The sequence below is a fragment of the Pseudopodoces humilis genome, chromosome 2, assembly GCF_049639895.1.
Source record: "Pseudopodoces humilis isolate 2021_Gansu_Grassland_sample_001 chromosome 2, ASM4963989v1, whole genome shotgun sequence".
In the NCBI taxonomy this organism is placed as follows: Eukaryota; Metazoa; Chordata; class Aves; order Passeriformes; family Paridae; genus Pseudopodoces; species Pseudopodoces humilis.
The window spans coordinates 94,707,211-94,726,683 of NC_142201.1; the positions used below are offsets into that span (position 1 = coordinate 94,707,211).

Sequence of the window (19,473 nt, forward strand, 5' to 3'; positions counted from 1 at the left end):
ATTGTTGTAGTAACTAACATATGCATTGTTGTAGTATCATGCATACATGGATTTAGAGGTTGAGCCAAAATATCTTGTGTGAACTTTTTCATAACTTTTTTTTTTTTTTGCTTTAAACATGGAGTAAATATGAAGCAGTTCTTTTCAACATGCTTCTAAAAATGTAAATATAAAGAGACATTTCATTTCAAAGACAATTCGGGTATTTGTGTATTATTGACCTGGCAATTAGATAAAAGTCACATCCATGTTTCCAACATATTCTTTTTTGTAACAAGCGAAGTTTATATCTCTGTTGAGAGAATCAGGGAAGAGGGCACTATATTGTGTATATATAGAATGAAAAGCATCGTAGCAACCAGAACAAATGTAATTTCACAGTACAAAAACAATACCCCATATCAGTATCCTGAGTCCCTTAAAAAGTCTTCTGCTCACCATTCTGTCATATCTGCAGAGTCCTCGCAGTTTTAAAATCATTACTTAATTTTCTAGATACCCAGTGGCAAGTTATAAAGTAGAAAACTTAGCTACGTTATGAAGAGATGTGTTAGGAACCGAAGTTAAATGACAGTCTTCAAAATGTGTGTCTGAGTAGAAAGGATGAGCTGAAGAAATCAAAAAACTTCAGTATGGCAAAGAAAAAATATTAACAGGAATGCTATGTGTCCAATAAATTTGATAAAAGCAGTAAGCAGAAGAAGAAAAAAGTCTCTCCATATGTAAGAGACAATTTCAGCTGCTCCAAATCCGACCAAGAAGGGTGACTTCTATCACTAATTACTGCTTCAGGAGTATCCAAAGTACCATCTGTACTTGGAACTTCTAGCCTAAAACAAATCATAACATCTATCAAAAGCCAGAACTCTACTTCCCATAGTCTGTCTTCCTCAGATTAAAAGGAAAAGCATTCTTCACTTAATACTTACAGGACCAATTTTGCTCTCATTTATACTGGTAAAACTCCAAAATAATTAGACGGAGGTATAATGATTAAACTGTCTCTCTGCTGTTTTCCCTTACCACCGCCTCTGTACTACACTCCTTTATTATATCAGATTTCTTAACATATTTTGGGTATTAATTGATTTGTATTCCTAATTTTAAGTGATTAAAATGCTAGCTTCTTATAATTAAAAGAAGACAGTGAAAGAAAAGAATCATCACGTAACTCAGTCTTAAACAATTGTATTTCTTCATCTAAATTTCTTTTTATAGTAATTTTTCACAACATCCAATGTAAAAACATTTTAAGAACAAATATATCCTCCAGAAATGAAAGTCAGCTTCCTATCAAACTGCACTTGACCCTTTGTTCCTTTCCCATCACTTCCCTTTCCTCCACTGACAAACATCTGCTGACAGCAGAATTATTAGAGATTTGATCCTCAAGACAAGGGACAGTTCAATTCTCCATCAGGATCAGTAAAATCAAATTATTTCTTCATTTGTGCTGAGCAACAGAATTTTCATACTATTTACCTAATACTATGATGAATTACCAATTTTACACTTGTCATGGGATTAAAAAAAAAAAGCCTGGTTTTACTCCCAGTGAGTTTCCCCTCTGTGGCAGATCTTAAAAGACTGCTGCTTTTCTTCAGGAGAAATTCTTTACCACAACATAGTTTGGCATGGGCAGCTGAGCAACTACAGCTCCTCTGGACCTTTCCTAAAAGCAGCTGTTCTTAAATCCTGGGTGTGGTACTACCTGAATAAAGTTCATTAAAAAAGCAATTAAAATACCTAAGTCAGAGAATCCTAAAGAGTTTACAATGTAGGAAGACATATCTTTAAAAATCATTGTATAAAACTGTAGTTCTCTCTCATTAATACTTTCCCTCATACCCCTTTATCTTGTCACCAAGTTGATTTGAACTTAGAAATTGTCTCAGCAATAACTGTTAATTGCTTAGGATTTTTCTTTCATGCTGAATAGATTCTGCCATGGCACCCTTAGGGTTTAGGTTGAGCTTCTTGATGCAGTTGAAAGCTTGGTTAGTTCAACCATTCACTAAACTGTATTACTCAGCTCCAAGAAGGTAAAAATCACTGCTGAAAAATTCTAAATATAGTGCCCAGTCTTGTGATTCAAGTGAAGTAATGGACACTTTGACTCTTAACACCTCTCAGTACATTATGCTGATTTTGAGGTCTGCTGTGTTTTCTGTCAGCAAGACAAAAATCCCTTTGATTGCATATCCAGTGTACCATGATGTTCCTGAAGTTCAGTAGCTGCACTCACACTGATGCACCAGTGGAGCACTCTCAGGCACTTACAGCTCACTTCTCCAGTGTTCACAATTTCTAGCAGAATGTACTTGAAGATTTTCTGAGGCAGTCTGTAGCCGCCAGTTAAAAACAGTACGAAAAACGCCTCCCAAAGCAATTGCCTCTCCAGGGCTGATGTGACTGTGAATAAGTGAATGCTCATGCAAACAGTGAATGCTGGCTGAACACCCAGCAACATCATCGTAGAACTCTCCTTTAATAGCAATATGGAAACATTTGGGGTGAAAGTTCAACCCAACCTTGCTATGCAACATTTCCACACAACTCAAAACTATAACCTTTGTCATTCAAGCTGATAAATGCATGTCCTTTTTGCCTGTTGCAGAAGTGACACCTGCTGCAGCTCATGGTGCACGTGACGGTGAGGTAACACAGCTGCTTGACTTCAGCCTCAGGCTGGGCAGGTGACACCAGAGAGTGGCTGCTGAGGCAAAGCAGCAGAACTTGGGCCATTCTGCTTCATGCTGCATGCACAAAGAAGCTGAGAAACCAGAGCCCAAAACCACCTAGTTGCTCATGTCCAAACTTCCCAAAGCTTTACAGGTGTATGTCAGGTAGGGTACACAAAGCTCTAATGAACATGACTGAAAACATGGATGGGAAAAAATCCACTCTTGACAAGAAAAACACTCATCTTGCACACATGTCAGGGATGTGAAACAATACATCAGACTTCATTGTCCTTCATAGATTTCCAAAGGCCTGGGAAGGAACACAGCTGCACTTAAGGGATAGATAGAGCTCTTAAAATCTGCCTTAAACCTAATATTCAAAGCATTTTCTTTCAAATTCACTGCAGACAGCTGATTTAAAACTTTGTCTTTTTTTTATGAGAAACACAAAGCTTATCTAGTGTTTGCATAGCAACTATCACAATGACAGAGTAAGAGAATGAAGAAAATTTTTAAAAACTGAAATGAAGCAGCATGATGCTACTGCCATAAAAAAGCCACATAAAACCGGCTGCTTAAAAATAGAAAGTAATGCACTCATAAAGCTCACATGTTAATTACACGTTGAATTTTAGCCCATGGACAAAACTACCTAAGAGTTAAGTTTAAGCTGACTGAATTCTGTCAGCTTTCAATGGATTTAATCTTTTTTTGGTGCAGCTTTCAGTCATTAAGTCTAATTATGAAGAAAATTAAGGAATTTTATCACATGCAGGTTTGGCCTACCTGAAACTAACATCACCCATCACATTCCCAACATGATTCTATTATACTTAGCCACAAAGAGGTTTCTCAAAAGAAGCCTAATAAATGCCATAGTTGTTTTTGTTCTCAACTTCAAAATGCTACCCCCTGGTCAAGTACATTCTACACCTCAGAAGAGCCGTTCTGTTACCAAAAAAATATCCACACCAAAAAAAAGGAAAGTATTTTATATTGCTCACTTGAACCTGAGTGTGTAACAACGCCACATTTGGGGCAGCCAATCCCTAATCAAAGTATCTGAAATCCAGTATTGAACACACTAACCTGGATGTAGGAAGGTGTGGGAAAAAAATGCAATGCTCTAGTGTTAATGCTTAAATCTGAAACATTTTTCCTTAAGTTGCAAAATGCTATATACTGTTTCATGTAAAGAGAAAAGTTTTTTAATTAGCAGCCAAAAACTAAATTCCCAAACTAAATACTGAATTGTCTTCAATGAAAAGGCCACCAGGAACCTTGGCAGTCCTAAAACCTCTAAAATCAGTGTTTCTAAAAACATAACTAATATATAAATGAGCATGTTCATTTATGTGCATATGAGTAGGCAGAGCAGGGGGATGAAAGCCTCTGCAGCGATGTCAGCAAGTAGAGCTTCACTACAGGCCAATTCCAGATGACAAATAGCTGCCTACGAGGGTGGTGTGGGGACGACACCAACCGGTGGAGAATGCTTTTGGACACCAATATTGGAGATGTGCTGGGAGATTCACACATTGGTTCCCTTTTGGCAAAGCAGCAGACAACAGCTGACAGGAATAGTCAAGCTTGCATAGGTTGCTAACACATACAGAGGAGGAGGGAGGAAGATGTAGCCTGGTATACAAAGGAGCAGCCACTTTGGAAAGGGTCTTCTTGCCCCTGCTTCATTCCCACCCACCACCTAGAGCTCTATAGGATTATTTCCTCTCTGTAAATAGCAAAATTTCCCTATTTCAGTCAGGATTAACTGGGTGGCAGTAGTCAGAAATTGACATCGGCAACATTTTATAGCTTGTAAATGACCCTCTCATATATCCAGATTAAAGCAGTTAATTAAATAATTTGCAAGTTCTTTCTAGAGAGAACTCTTATTTTCAGCATTTGAAACCACATTATAAATTAATGATAAAAGCTAAAATGTATTACATCAGAAACATACTGTACATGAAAGCATGCTACAGCTCCTTCATTTTCAGTGACATCTGAAACAAGAAACTATAACCTGAATACCACAGACCATCAGCCAAGAGGCAAGGAAAGAGATCAAGTAGGGCATGTAGCCAGATGTCACATAACGATACTGAGTTATAAATCAGTTTGGGGTACACTAACAAGGCACACAATGTTCAACTGAATTCACAGTTCCTCAAAGAGCAAGGAACACAAAGCCTTCATATGAAGCCACAAGGGAAGCATATATGCACGTGACCCTGCTCTCTCCTAAAAAAGCGTTTTCCTATGACAGTTTTTGAAAAACAAAAAAACACTGGAAAACAACTAAAGATGGAAAAAGTAAGTATCTCTCTTGGCTTTAGGAAGATTGCTCAGACCAGTTTTAAGAGTTTACGAAATCACTGATCACAGAAATGCTAGAACTAGTTAAATCCACTTTTTTTTCATCCCAACAATTTAGGGTTTTTTTCCCCTAGGAAATAGAGAAGCTTTTATTTTACAAAGCAAGAAAGTTACTCCAGCTGCTGAACACACATGCAAGTAGCTAAAAAGTCCAACACCACAATCACCCTAAACACTGCTGTTGGCACTCTGAGTGAACATACAGCTAAAGGATCCAATTTCTTTTATTCTAAAGCAGAATATTTGATCTTTAACAAAGTGAATAACCAAGGCTGCAAAAAAATGGAAAAATCTTCAACACATCATAATCAACAGACCTAAGAGTAAAAAATGTTCTTCAGTTAAAGCATTCATCACAGGTGAAGAAGTTTCTTAAAGTATCATTTGCTATTGTACTGTGAATTAAATCTGTGAAGTAAACCTTGGTTAGAACTATAACCATTAAAAAAAAAAATCTGAAACTATCATCTTTAGGTCTCCAATGTAGCTTCCTGTCCTGTAGCCTAAAACAATGTGTTAGTCCTCTTTGAAGAAGATTAGTTTGGAGAAACCATGTAAATTTAATGCTGAACCAGAGCACCTTTGCTCAGGATTAACATGACAAAACCTGTATTGACACTGTACCTTTAGATAATTCACCAAGTACTCCCAAGTCTATGTGGCCAGAGGCCTACTAGGAGAAGAGAAAATACAACTTCCAAACATTTAGCAATAGATAGCAAGAAAATTAGTTATCTGCCATGTCACTAAGTCACCAAAGCTACAGAGGTTCAGTGCCTAGAACTGTACCCTGAAGCAATTTGTAATGCATAAGAAAAAGTTCTGATACAATTTCTGAAGGTCACAGACTGCAAACCAGGAAATCAGAAGGATTCTTCATCACCTGTAGCTTAGCTGTAGTTTAGCTTCTTAACCCTGCCACAATGCATTGCTACCATCTCTCTCACCTGTGCCTCCAACATGAAGTGCTGGCCAAGCCTCTCTTAGGTAAAATGGACATCCTCACATTATCAGGTCTATGGGAAAAGATGTATATTTGCTTCAAAATGAAACTTCTGTTTGATACTAATACTATAGCTGTTAACATTATTACTTAAAGTCTTGGCTACCAGAAAAAGTTGGAATGGTATTAGCAAACCTGACAAAAGCCTCAACTGCACTGCTTCATGCAACTTAGCATCAAGGAAAATTTAAATACCTCACGCTAAATTTGCAGTAACAATTAAGATTTAAGTTTTCTGACAAAACAGAAGAAATGGGGTGCCACCCAAGCCCAGTTTCAAACACTCATAGTTTATTAAACACATACACAGAGCTTCTTCAGGAAATAAGCACACCAGAAAAGTGGCTTACTTTTGTCTGAATATGTATGTATATAAAAAAGATCTATGGGTATAAACAGAACAGAACCCTCAAGAAGTAATGGAATTTGAATCCTCCTGCAAAGCACTGACACCACCTATATAATTTCTGAGGAATGTTTGTCTAATTGTTTACAACCAGCTTCATTCCTCCAAATAATGGCAAACTTTCAGTCTTCCCTAACACTTCCATTCAGCACTGAAGTATCTTTATTTAATTTACCATGTTTAATCTATGTCATTTAAATCACAATTTCAGCATAAATTCTTGTACACTGAGCATGAAGAGTTCATAATAAAGTTTGCAGACAAGTTCCATCTGTCTAGAAGCAAGTGGCCACTGAACAGCTTATCCAGGGCTGGCAGCATGAGTAAAATGCCTTCAGTTCAAAAGAAAAAGTGATCATGGCAGCATGGAAAGTTCTAAATTTTACTGCTGCTGATGACTGATAATATAAGGCCATGGTTAGCATAAGAGATAGGCACAGTGCCTACTCTGCCCATGGATTAAAATATAGCCCCAGACATTTATTTTTATATAAAATGTGTGTTAAAATTGTTTTAGAGAACATCCAGTTCCTGTAAATGTTATGGGAAAATGACATTTACAACTAACTGGTCTCCTCTGAGTAACATGAAGTGGCGGAGTGCCATTTTCTGTCATACCAAAAATATTAACTAATTGAAGTTAAAAAAGTTTGTATAATTTAGATCCTTGCACAATTATGCCCAATTCTGGTCAAGACAGCAGCACCAGCACTGCCTCAAGTGCATCATATACCAGAACAGCACCTATTTTCCCACCTGGGCCCCCTTAAAAACATTCTATAAAAGAGGTCCACCTCTTCTACACACTATGATGTATGGTGTTGCATACAGTATATAAAAAAAAACTTCACAGGATTTATCTGTATAAATTGCTTAAGGAAAATTCAGACTGTTCTCTTATTATAAAACAGTATCATTAAATTTAAGTGTAAATTATGACTTAAGGGTTACAAACTTACACCGAGCTGAAGCAACTGACTCATTCACAGAATCAGAACTCCTGCAAACCCCTCAATCAACTGAAGGATGCAGCGTAAATAGCAAAGATAAAAACACCTCCAAATATTACTCTTGCATCAATAGTAAACACAGCAAAGCAGTGCAGATTGCAAAGTAGTATTTGCCTTCCACAAACCAAACACACACGGCTGGGATCATCAATCTAGTAGCAGCCTCACCAGAACTATCCACAGCTTGGGCAAGCTGCACTCCCTTGTTTGTGCCTGATCTTTTCATGGGGAGTGGGAGTGAAGACAGGCAGAGGGCTCCAAAGGACACTTTTCAGGAGCTGAGTTAACTCCTTTAAGTTTTTCATTTGGAATCCTAGCAGGGGACTGCAATGTTATCGATTCCTAATACTGACACTCTGAATAGAAAATGCAAACCCATTCACCTGCCTACAGGGTAAGGGGTAGGATCAAGCCCTGACCTGTTTATCTCTGCAGTATTGAGTGTTTTATCACACTTGGTGATTTTAAAAACATCTCAGTAACTGTGGTCAAGCAAAAACATTCTATCAGGAATAGCACTTAAAGCATACACTTAAAACAAAACTCAGGTTCATAAAGACACACAATTTCTCCCATCAATTTAACTTGTTAGCATGTAACATTAAATATAAAATGCAATCATTTCAATGACACTGTTGTTTAAAAAGCACAAATCATAAAAAACAATAGTTGTCTTGGTTTATTTTTTGTAATTAGTGCACTTAAAACCTATTTGGATTAATAGTAATTCTCAAAATCTGTTACAGTAAGTTAACATTGTTTTTTCATTCCAATAAATGTGAGGGTCAGGCACAAAATTTCATTTTTTGAAGATGAAGACAAGACAGAAGCAGGACCTGATTAGTAACTGAAAAGTTCTGCCTCAGTTTTCTTGCTTTGACCCTATACCACATCTCTTGTGGTTCATCTTTCCATTTCCTTCAGTAAGCTTTCCATCTGCAAAACTATAATTTGATGGCTGACGTAAATTTGAGGAGTTCCAAATTCTGGTGTTGCATCTGAAATTACTGGCTTTATTTCTGATTTTAGAAGCAGTATGACAGGAGACATTGAGAGATGGGGAAGGAAGGGGAAGGTGGTAAATATGAACTACGGTAATATAAAAAAAAATCCCAAGTTACTAACAAAACCTAAGTGCTGTTCCTGTGAGCTGGTATTACCAGCTCAATACCTTATTGAGGTATTTAGATTCAGAACAGAAGAGGATTAAGTCATGCTGTGTGCACAGTCATATGGCATTAAAATGCCTACAGTAATAGATACTGACTTCAAAGAATACCTGAAATAGCTGTTAAATCTAGAAAAAGGAAAGAAGAAAGCAGAGTGCATCTCAAAAGCAGTGACACATCAGAGTCCAGCTCACACTTGATTGTGGCATGTTTTCTAATAAGCTGAGTGCTGGGAACCCAGAGTTCTTAAGGCTAACTTCATGTAATGCTCATTAATATTGTGGTCTTCTCAGGTTAGTGTTCATTTAAAATGTTTTCAAGATAAGCAGTCAAGTCAAAAACCAAACCAAAAACCTGCCAACAATTTAATAGGATAATATCTTCTTCACTCCCACCTAAAAATCCCACTCCCACCTGCCCATCATAATTCCAAACACTGTAGATGGCTGCCATTAGAAGATTAGAAATTAACATCTGAATTAATAATTATCATATTGGCATTCAAAGCCTTACTGCCACAGAAAGCATTAATGCTTTTTTACACAAGACTGATGTTTTGATAGGTGACTTCCAAGAACATCCAGACAAGGAAAAAATGTAATTCAAGACAGAATTTTTTTTTCTTAAATGAGGTTTCATAATAAAACAAAACTGAAATTCAGTGCTGAAGTGAAATTACTTGAACTGGAAGTTAATCTGGTCTTAAATTAACCAGTATAAATCTGCTAAATGTTTCTCACGCCATTTACTGTCACTGAATTTACCCAGGATTTCGTAACATTTATGAGTGCAAATATCCTTATATCACCAGTAAGAATATTCAGAAGCTTAACAGTTGTGAAATCATGGTCAGAAACATTAGTGCTCCAGAATAATTAATTTTTAAAACCATGTATTATCTACTTGTGTTTACTCAGCATCACAACTAAGTACATCTGGTTATCCATGTGAAATTTTGCCCGTTAACCCAGAACTGGCAATACCATTCATCTTCTATGACTTTTATTAAGACTTGTAAAGCAAGTCAGCATTTTAAGCATCAGATAAAACGATAATTACTTTGTGACAGTCTATGGAGTAATAAGAACTCACATCCCCCTCATTAAAAGTTCTCATTTTATAAAATGTATTTCCTTATTGAGAATTATAGAGACTTACACAGTCTCTTCAGTTGAGACAGCCTTTATGGAGGTTTGCATCCTAGCATAAATGAATTCTTTGAAATTTACAGATGTAAATTAATGTAATGGAAAACAAATTTTAAAGTAAGTATTCACATTCTGTTGGGAAGTGCTGACTGATTCAGATGAAGCCAGCAGATTACACAACAGCTATGGTATGTTGTTGCTGCTGTAATTTCAAAGGCTTTTGACTTTCTTTATGACACGGGGAAAAAAAGCATTAATAAAGATAATAGAGAGCCATAAAAAAAGCTGTAACATATGTCTTCATAAAAACTGCACATCGATAAATAGAACTAAATAGTAGGCAAAGGAAAAGAAAAAATTTTAAAAAATGCATAGCCACCCCAAGACCAAAAATACTTTAACAAACACAAATCTTGTTTCAATGAACTGTGGAAGGTAGACTGGTTTTCTTACAAAAATAAATATGTAACTACACTGGTGTCAAAAAATTACAACAACTTGTAAGATTTACCAGAAATGATGAAGCATGTTTCTTCTCTCATTAAAGGCCAGACCATGTCTTATTGCTAACTGGGAAGAGTGCCTCAAAGGAAGAGGCATGACTTCATCCACATTTAAAAGCTTTCTGCTTAAAGCTTTTATTTGCTTTGTACCAGGGGAAATTCAAGCATATGTCCAAAAACTTTAGAAGTAAGTCTCCCTCATGTAATAACCTGTTGAACCTCTCGTAAACCACGTCTTTCATCTGGGGAAGAGTGAAGAGCATGACCTGGTGAAAAATATGTATCTTTACGATTTAAAAAAAAATAATCACAGAAATTAAAAAACACTATAATTTCTGCAGAATGGTCTGATACAGATATTGACAATATGTACATTAAAAACTACACTTCAGTGAGAGGAAAGACAAAAGCTGAGCTTTAAAACCATCATCTGTTTCATTTGCATCCTTAGAAGACAGCCTTTTCTAAAGTTACCACTACAACATTGCTTAAACAAACAAAAAAATTAATAATTTTTATTCTTATTATTCAAAGAATAACGATTCATTCCAGAACAAAAATAAATAAATAAGTAAAATAAAAAATTAGAAAACAAGAGTGTTGCAATCTCAACCTCCCATACTTTCTTTGGTTTCTGTGAAACTCAAAGGAAGTCAGCCCCTTAAAAACATAAACAATCTCCTGGGTCACCCCAGGAAAATGGAAAGTCCCTCTTAAAGACAAAATGTAATGACATGACAGGACAGTGAACTGTTATGGGAGTCTCCACATCTTGTAGAGAATGCAGTCATTATGTTGCCAAATTTAATGTAGTGTAGCTGAAGCTATATGCACTTGGAAAAAATTAGGAAAAACAAGACAACACAATTGAATGCAGGGCATTAACACCAAGAAGCTGTAGCCTGCATACTGAGGGAAACAACTACAATAAACAGAGGAGAGCTGAGAAATACAATTTCTTCCAGGAAATAAAGGAGCAGTTAACTGGTATTGCAAGTAAGTACAATATTAAGCCACAATAAAGCAATAATTTATAACAGAAGCTCTGAAGTAATAAGACACTGCCCTGACTCTCTTTAACTACCTATCAGTCATTTTCATAAAAACAATTTTCGATGTCTGTTTTTGCTGGCCTCAATTCAGAAAGGGTTGCTGTTGTAGTCCTGTGAAGTCAACTGCTTAGAGTTGTGTGAAAGTTGTATCTAGGTATATAATTTAAAAATTATATACCTATCTTTCTCTAATACAAAATTACATGATCATTAAATTTAGCTGGCAAAGAAAATGATAAAAATATTTTATTGGCTAGGGGAGTGCCTGTTCTTTTTTAAAAAATTATTATTTATTTAAGCCAACTGTTTTGACCTTTGTATATTTTCAGTAAAATTGCTCTCTCAGATACTCTAGATGCTGTTCTTCAGGAAGACAGCATCTTGGATGATGTTAACACAAAATACTTTTACTCTGTCACCAAAGTCACTAAGTGCTATTATCAGTTCAAGTATTTCTTCAAGCACATGAATTTTTAATTCAGATAATATACATAACCATTCACCGACCCACAGAGCTCAGGTTCCAAAAAAACCTGAACAATAGTAATTTAAGAACACAAGCAAACAGATAAGTGACACCAAAACCCCCAAACATTTTAGGGTCATTTTCCATTCCTATGTGCATATATACAGACACAGTCATTGTCACCTATTGAACCATGAAATGGGAACCCAGCAGCAAAGGAAAAATCTTTGCAAATATTAACAGACTCCAAGCTGACTTCTTACAATTTCAGTCTTTATCCAAAAAATCACTATCTATTCAGCAGTGTTGAGGGTATTTCCTATATAAGAATATATGACTAAGCATACAGTTGTCAAAAACAAGTGAATAAACTTAATGACACATATCAAAAAATATACCATGCTTAATACATTATTTTTTTCTTTCTGGAAACACATTAAAATCCTTCAACTCCCAGTTGCTGTGCTATGCTCTTAACTTCAGTCAAGAGATTTTATAGAAGCAATTTTTTAAAAATTAAATAGATCTCGGTCACTACAAATGAGTCTGTTTGAATCTTAAAACTGCATTTTTACTTTTGAATGAAGGAATCACTTCTAAACACAGCAAGTCTTTTGGCATGACCAAAGAAAAATTGTCTTGACTGTCTTGAAAATCCTTACAGAACAGTCCAGGTACCAGTAATATAGGCAATTTCATTCAAATAGCCCATGCTACACAGACTTGATCAGACTTGAATGTCAACTGCACAGTTATCTTATTTGAATCTTAAAACATTTATACAGCATCTCTATGAAAATTACAACCATTTTTTACTATGTGGCTAAGAGCTTCTTTCCAAAGCAATTTAGAGGCATGACTTGCTGGATCATTAGAGCTTCATCTGGCCAGAGAGATATCAACTAGTTAATATGGAAGTGTTGGGTAAAACACTGACTACCTAAGGTATTAATGACCACAGCTAAATCTGCCTTAAAAAATAAATTACAGTGAAACAAGTAAAATAAATCAAATGCTAGTAAGTCCAAGTAACCATATTAGTATGTCTTAACTTCATGCACACACAAAACCTGAGTTCATTCCAAATGAAATTGTTAGTTGTGCTTCTGTTATGGTTTTATAGCTATGGCAACGGTAAATCATCAATTGAACTTCACTACTAAAGCATTTGGACGCAAGGGTGGGGAGGAAAAAAAGATTTTTATACTAAAAAGAATTAGAACTGAAAGGAGCACTGAAAAGTAAACTGACAAAAGTTTATATACCATGAACACAGTAAAAAGCTGCCTTTGAGATAGTGCAGTCCTCCCCCCCATTTATTTGTTCTGTCAACCGGCAGCATTCTTTCAAACTCACAAACTTCTCCCTCTCCATTTCTTTATTTTCATATCTGTTTCCCCCATTATGTTACTTGGCTGTTGTACAGAACTTATGACTGCTTCAAGTCTTTGATTTTATGGCTACTTCCCATTCTGTTAATTTTTCACACCAAGCATTTCATTACATTCAACTTAGTGCAACTTAGGCACTAAAATGGAAACAGTAGGGACTACGAAGATTCTATAAGAAAATCCATTTTTCATGGATTTCTATACAACATCACCATTAAATCAGACAAGTCTGGTGGACAGTTATACAATGGCAAGGACTTCCTCTGTGTAGGAAATGACATTGGTTCCAGAGGGGATGCTGCTGAGGCAGCCAATTGCCCAGGAATATATGCCTTCAGTCAGCCAACAGCTAATTGAAAGCTGTGCAAAGGAAGCCCTTATCTAAGCTCATCCTGAACTGAAAGGGAGGCTGCAACAGGAACTTGTCAGTGAGAAGCTGTAAAGACTCATCACTTGGACATGGACATCACAGTAGTGACCCCAGACAGATGTGGAACAGGAATCCTCTGTTTCAGCAGCAACTTCTAGACAGCTGTCATCATATTTCAGAGGGGGAAGAAATAAGGTTTAATGGATGCTTAAACAGTCATTTTGTACAAGTACAGTCTTGATAACCAAGTCATTTCTATCACATGATCTACACAACTGAGACTGTACCATTCTTATGAACAACATACAAATTCTAATTCTTTATTACTTCAACCTAGGCTTTTCAGATTTTTGTTTAATACCAGAATATATTTATCTTGACTGTGGGAAAAATGTAATTGAAAGGAGGCATACATGCTGACCAAACCTAATCATACTTTAGATGAACTCCACAAGCATCTCCTTGACAAAGAAAAGTCCACAAAAGGGCCTAAGAAGTTGAGGTATTTGGAGATTTCTTAGGATCTTACATAAACAAATGCACAACTTCATCCCAAGTCTCTTGCTAATTAAGTATTTTGCATCCCAATAAAGATTGAGAATTAACATAAACTTGTAAAGCTAATTTTGGAAAATCATCATGAAAACCTTCAAGAATCATGTAAAAGCAGGATTGTACTGAGGCATGTCTGCAAATCCAGGCCTAACACACATTAAGATATTTGGGCTTTGTTAAGTTCAAAAGGCACAACTGAATACCTGTTTATCTGCTGACTGCATTTTTGTGTGTGTGTCTGTGTGTGTTTGATAGGAAGTCATGAGGCCTAAGGACAGACTTACCTAATTTTGCTCTGGTTTGCTGCTTAGGGATTCACATTAGGCAGCCTGGCTAACTGCCCATTGTGGCTACATTTCCTTCACATGCTCAAACGTCCTTAAGGTTTGACTGTAAAATATCAGGATGGTTTATAAGTAACAAAGCTAGGAGGTTTATGATGCTGTAAATTCTATCTGCCCTTGAGGGCTGCACTGCCCTAATTTCTCAAGCATTATAAAAATTACATTTCTTAAAAAAAAAAAAAAGGCACAACATACACAAAAAACCAAACAAAATCTGCATGTACATACCTAGCCCAATAGTTTTGTTGCACTGATCCCTGTCAAAAGTTGAAAATGTAATCAAAGATGCACAGTAACTGGAGTTGCTAAGTCTAAATGGTCCTACTGAAGTGTTCATTACAAAAGAACTTCTGATTAGGAAGTAAAGCCAGTGGGCACTTCCAAATGGTGCTGCAAGGAGAGGTCTGCTTGTAGTTACAAGTGGATGTTCATGGACATCTGTCAGAAATGTCATAATATTTCAAATGTGTTTTTAAATGCCCACTAAAATGGCTACAAAATACAATATTATTTCCTCCCACAGATTGAAAAAGCTTCTTGAACAAGAGACAGTATATCAGGCAAAAAAAGAAAAGGAAAACAACAAGAAAATAGCTAAACTGAAAGAAGAATTAACTAAACTGAAATCCTTTGCTTTAATGGTGGTGGATGAACAGCAAAGACTCACTGAGCAGTTGAATCAGCAAAGTAAAAAAATTCAAGAATTAACCACTTCTACAGAACAAGCACACGAAAAGCTGGCTTTTGCTGAAGCAAAAATTCAAGAAGAGAAACAGAGATCCAGCAGGCTGGAGGCTGAAATTCACGCCCAGAGCAGTAAGATTTCCCAAGACCAAGAAGCAATGATGGCCAAACTAACCAATGAAGACAGTCAGAATCGCCAGCTCCGGCTAAAATTAACAACTCTCAGCCGGCAAATCGATGAGCTGGAAGAGACCAACAAATCTTTGCGAAAAGCAGAAGAAGAACTGCAAGACCTAAGGGATAAAATTAGTAAGGGAGAGTGTGGGAACGCCACGCTTATGGCTGAAGTAGAAGAACTACGGAAACGACTGCTGGAGATGGAAGGAAAAGATGAAGAGCTCATAAAAATGGAAGATCAGTGCAGAGAACTTAATAGAAAGTTAGAAAAAGAAGCATCACAGAGTAAGAACCTAAAAGGGGAAGTTGATAAACTTAATAAAAGAATTATGGAGCTGGAGAAACTAGAAGATGCTTTCAACAAGAGTAAACAGGAATGTTATTCCCTGAAATGCAACCTAGAAAGAGAAAAAATGTTAACAAAGCAGTTGTCCCATGAGCTGGATGGTTTAAAAGCTAGAGTTGGTGAGCTTGAAGCAATTGAAAACAAGTTAGAAAAAACTGAGTTTACACTTAAAGAAGATTTAACAAAGCTGAAGAGTTTAACAGTAATGCTTGTGGATGAAAGAAAAACTATGGGTGAAAAAATAAAGCAAACAGAAGAAAAACTGCAAGCTGCAACTTCTCAGCTTCAGGTGGAACAAAATAAAGTGATGTCAGTTACAGAAAAGCTGATGGAGGAAAGTAAAAAGGCACTGAAATCAAAATCTGATGCAGAAGAAAAGATGTCCAGTGTTACAAAAGAAAGAGATGAACTGAAAAACAAACTCAAAGCAGAAGAGGAGAAAGGAAGTGATCTTGTTTCCAAAGTGAATATTCTAAGTAAAAGACTTCAGTCTCTGGAAGATGTTGAAAAAGAGTTTCTTAAAAATAAACGTAAGGAGAGTACTAAATCTAGCACCTCCTTGCAGCAGGAAAATAACATAATCAAAGAGCTTTCTCAAGAAGTTGAGAGGCTTAAGCAGAAGCTCAATGAAATGAAGTCCGTAGAAGATGATCTTATGAAAACTGAAGATGAATTTGAGTCTCTAGAACGAAAATACGTCAGTGAACGGGACAGAGCCAAGCTCCTCTCAGAGGAGCTGGAAGCTGTGAAAATGGAATTGGCAAGGTATAAATTAACAGAAAAGGCAGAACCCAGTCAGGAGCGCCTTTTCAAGAAACTCAGAGAAGAGGAAGCTAAATCAAGTCACCTTTCCAGAGAAGTAGATGCACTGAAAGAAAAAGTTCATGAATACGTGGGAACAGAAGAACTAATCTGTCACCTGCGAGGTGATCACACAGTCTTACAGAAGAAACTCCTCCAGCAAGAAAATAAAAACAGGGAGTTAGCCAGAGAAATGGAAAGCCTCAAAAGAGAACTGGAGAGGTACAGATCTTTCAGCAAGAACATCAGGCCTGGTCTCAACGGAAAGAAAATTCCGGATGTGCAAGTTTTTTCTAAAGAAATCCAAACAGATCCAGCAGACAATGAACCACCCGATTACAAAACCCTCGTGCCTTTAGAGCGAACGGTCATAAATGGGCAGCTCTATGAAGACAGTGATAGTGAGGAAGAACAAACAGTGTCTTTCAAAAGCAACTCCTCCACTGCAAATGCCACAAACAAAAAACTATGGATCCCCTGGATGAAGTCCAAAGACAGCCATCCTCAAAATGGAAAGATACACACAAAGCAAAATGGAAACTGTGCACAGGCTGGAGATCTAGTGCTAAGCCATACACCTGGCCAGCCCCTTCACATAAAAGTAACTCCAGATCATGGACAGAACACAGCAACCCTTGAAATAACCAGTCCTACCACTGAAAGCCCTCACTCCTACACAAGCACAGCAGTTATACCCAACTGTGGCACTCCAAAGCAAAGAATAACCATTATTCAAAACGCCTCCTTAACACCTGTAAAATCAAAAGCAGGAGAAGGTTACGTGACCCCAGAGCATGTAATTTCTCCTATTACTATGACTACTTTTGCAAGATCTCAAACTCCTGAATCATGTGGTTCTTTAACTCCTGAAAGAACGATGTCCCCTTTGGCTTTACCAGGCTCAAGTTCTCAGGAACAAACACTCACCTCGGAGCCTTTGGAAATGGGAGCCAAGCATGCTGTTTTCAGAGTATCCCCAGACAGACAGTCATCATGGCAGTTTCAGAGATCTAACAGTACAGGATCAAGTGTAATAACTACTGAGGATAACAAAATCCACATTCATTTAGGAAGTCCTTATGTCCAAACTCTCACCAATTCCAAGCCCATCAGCCCTTGCAATGCATTGCAAGACAACAGAACTCCAGCACTACCTAATGGCCTACCCACTAAGCCCACCAATAAAATCACCAGCAGTATTACTATCACACCAACAGCCACTCCTCTTCCACGGCAATCACAAATTACAGTAAGTAATGTCTATAACTGACCCCCATCCATGCTGACACCCTTACCAGCAACCCATCCTGTTTTTCATCCCAGCAAGAATTATTTGGAACAGCCTCTTTACTTTGGGAAAGATCTGTGCATGAACTATACAACAGCATATGGAACTAACGTTAAGTTTTGCCTGCTTAGTGTTACCAAGTGTGCACTTACTGTATATCTTCTCATCGAAATACAGTTATGTAAAATATTTAGTCTTGCACTTGTATAAATGCATCTTTATGTATTGCCATTTTCAAAATAACTCACTTTACTTTTGACTGCAACTTGCCTTGGTAAAATATTTTAACATTACAAAAAAAAAACAGTAAATAAGTGATTATTTTCATCATTGCTTGCTGAATATTTTTTGTTTGTTATGTGTGGTTTGTATTTTTTCTGCATGTATGATAGAATTTGAATTAAGCCATAATACTGCCTGCTAACTTCAGAAAAGACTTGTTTCATTATCTTCCCTGCTATTTCCCAATTCCTTCCTTTCCCAATTCTCATTTCAGGTAATTATCACTACATCACACACAAAATATTATGTATTGTATAACAGTGTTTGGTTAAAACTCTTTTTAAACCCTCCTGCAAACTTTGCTTGTAAGTAAACTGAGTTCAGAAGTTTGTATCACTCCCCAAACAAGGGTCTTTTTCCAATACAACAGAAAAACTGCTGTCATTTAGGTATGCTGTAAAACAAGGTCCAGCAGCAGTTATATTTCTAAACGATAATTCAAGAGAAGAGATTTACATACAGTATTCAAATTTCATCTAAACTCCTAGCAATCAATTTGACAAACAGTATACATCACACAAGTACACTGAAAAAGAAACAAGATTATGGTATACCTTCATGTTTTTCACTTCATAGACAGAGAAAGCTTGGAAGAAGCATTATGAAGCAGTACTAAATCAAGTCTCCAAACTTGATCCAAATGCAGGTCTCTGGGTCTGGGATAAACAGGAGTGCCATACAGAATGGACAAAGCAGGTTAAGGTATTTCAGTGACAATTACAGTATTTGTGCCTAGCAAAAGGACAGAAATGAAATGTGCCAAGCAGTCAATTTTAATTTCCCATAAAATACTGTTAGTGGTAGAGCCCCTTCACATACAAGGTAAATCTGTCCAGGAGATCTAGAATGCACTTTCAAACTTCTGTTTTTCACAAAAGCTGTACACCCCAAATCTAAATTTTAACAGTTGTTCTTCTAAAAAGCTAAATGGCCATAAATTTGATACTTTCATGGGGCGGTGGTGGTATGTATTATTTTTTTAAAACATTAAAAATTGCAACCTACTTATCAACAAGGAAGTTTGCAAGTAAGCAGAAAGTCCCTACTCACTAAACCCTTATCTTTATTCTGCCTATATTCCCCAGAGGAAATAAATATTTCTGCAGTATAACTTAGCAACGGATTCAGCAAAGAACTTTGGCCCATGATCTCACGTAATAAGGGGACTTCTATCATTTTAAGTCCTTTTGATTGACAGGAAACTAAATGTTTATAACTACAGATAATAACTGATTTTAGAACAATTTTTACTGAAAAACAAAGTCCACTGCCCATATACACTTTTTTCAGTAAACAATGGGAAGAAAAAAAAATCAAATTATATAAGAAATGGATAATAACATATGTATTACAGTTGAACAGTGGCAGTTTCAAAAGGAGAAATTGTGTGTGGACCTGCACAACCCCAGCTTATA

The 19,473-nt window shown here is 36.7% G+C and overlaps 2 protein-coding genes across 2 annotated transcripts in view; one reads left to right on the top strand and one right to left on the bottom strand.

Moving 5' to 3' along the window:
* Positions 1 to 19,473, bottom strand: part of CMSS1 (cms1 ribosomal small subunit homolog) — a 221,053-nt gene that overhangs the window by 186,251 nt on the left and 15,329 nt on the right. The gene's annotated exons all lie outside the window — the stretch shown is intronic.
* The window catches only part of FILIP1L (filamin A interacting protein 1 like), a 146,397-nt gene that overhangs the window by 113,396 nt on the left and 13,528 nt on the right, over positions 1 to 19,473 (top strand). Inside the window, exon 7 of the mRNA XM_088068989.1 lies at positions 15,004 to 17,737. Coding sequence (XP_087925115.1) covers positions 15,004 to 17,737 — 2,734 coding nt within the window. The remainder of the gene's footprint in view (positions 1 to 15,003; positions 17,738 to 19,473) is intronic.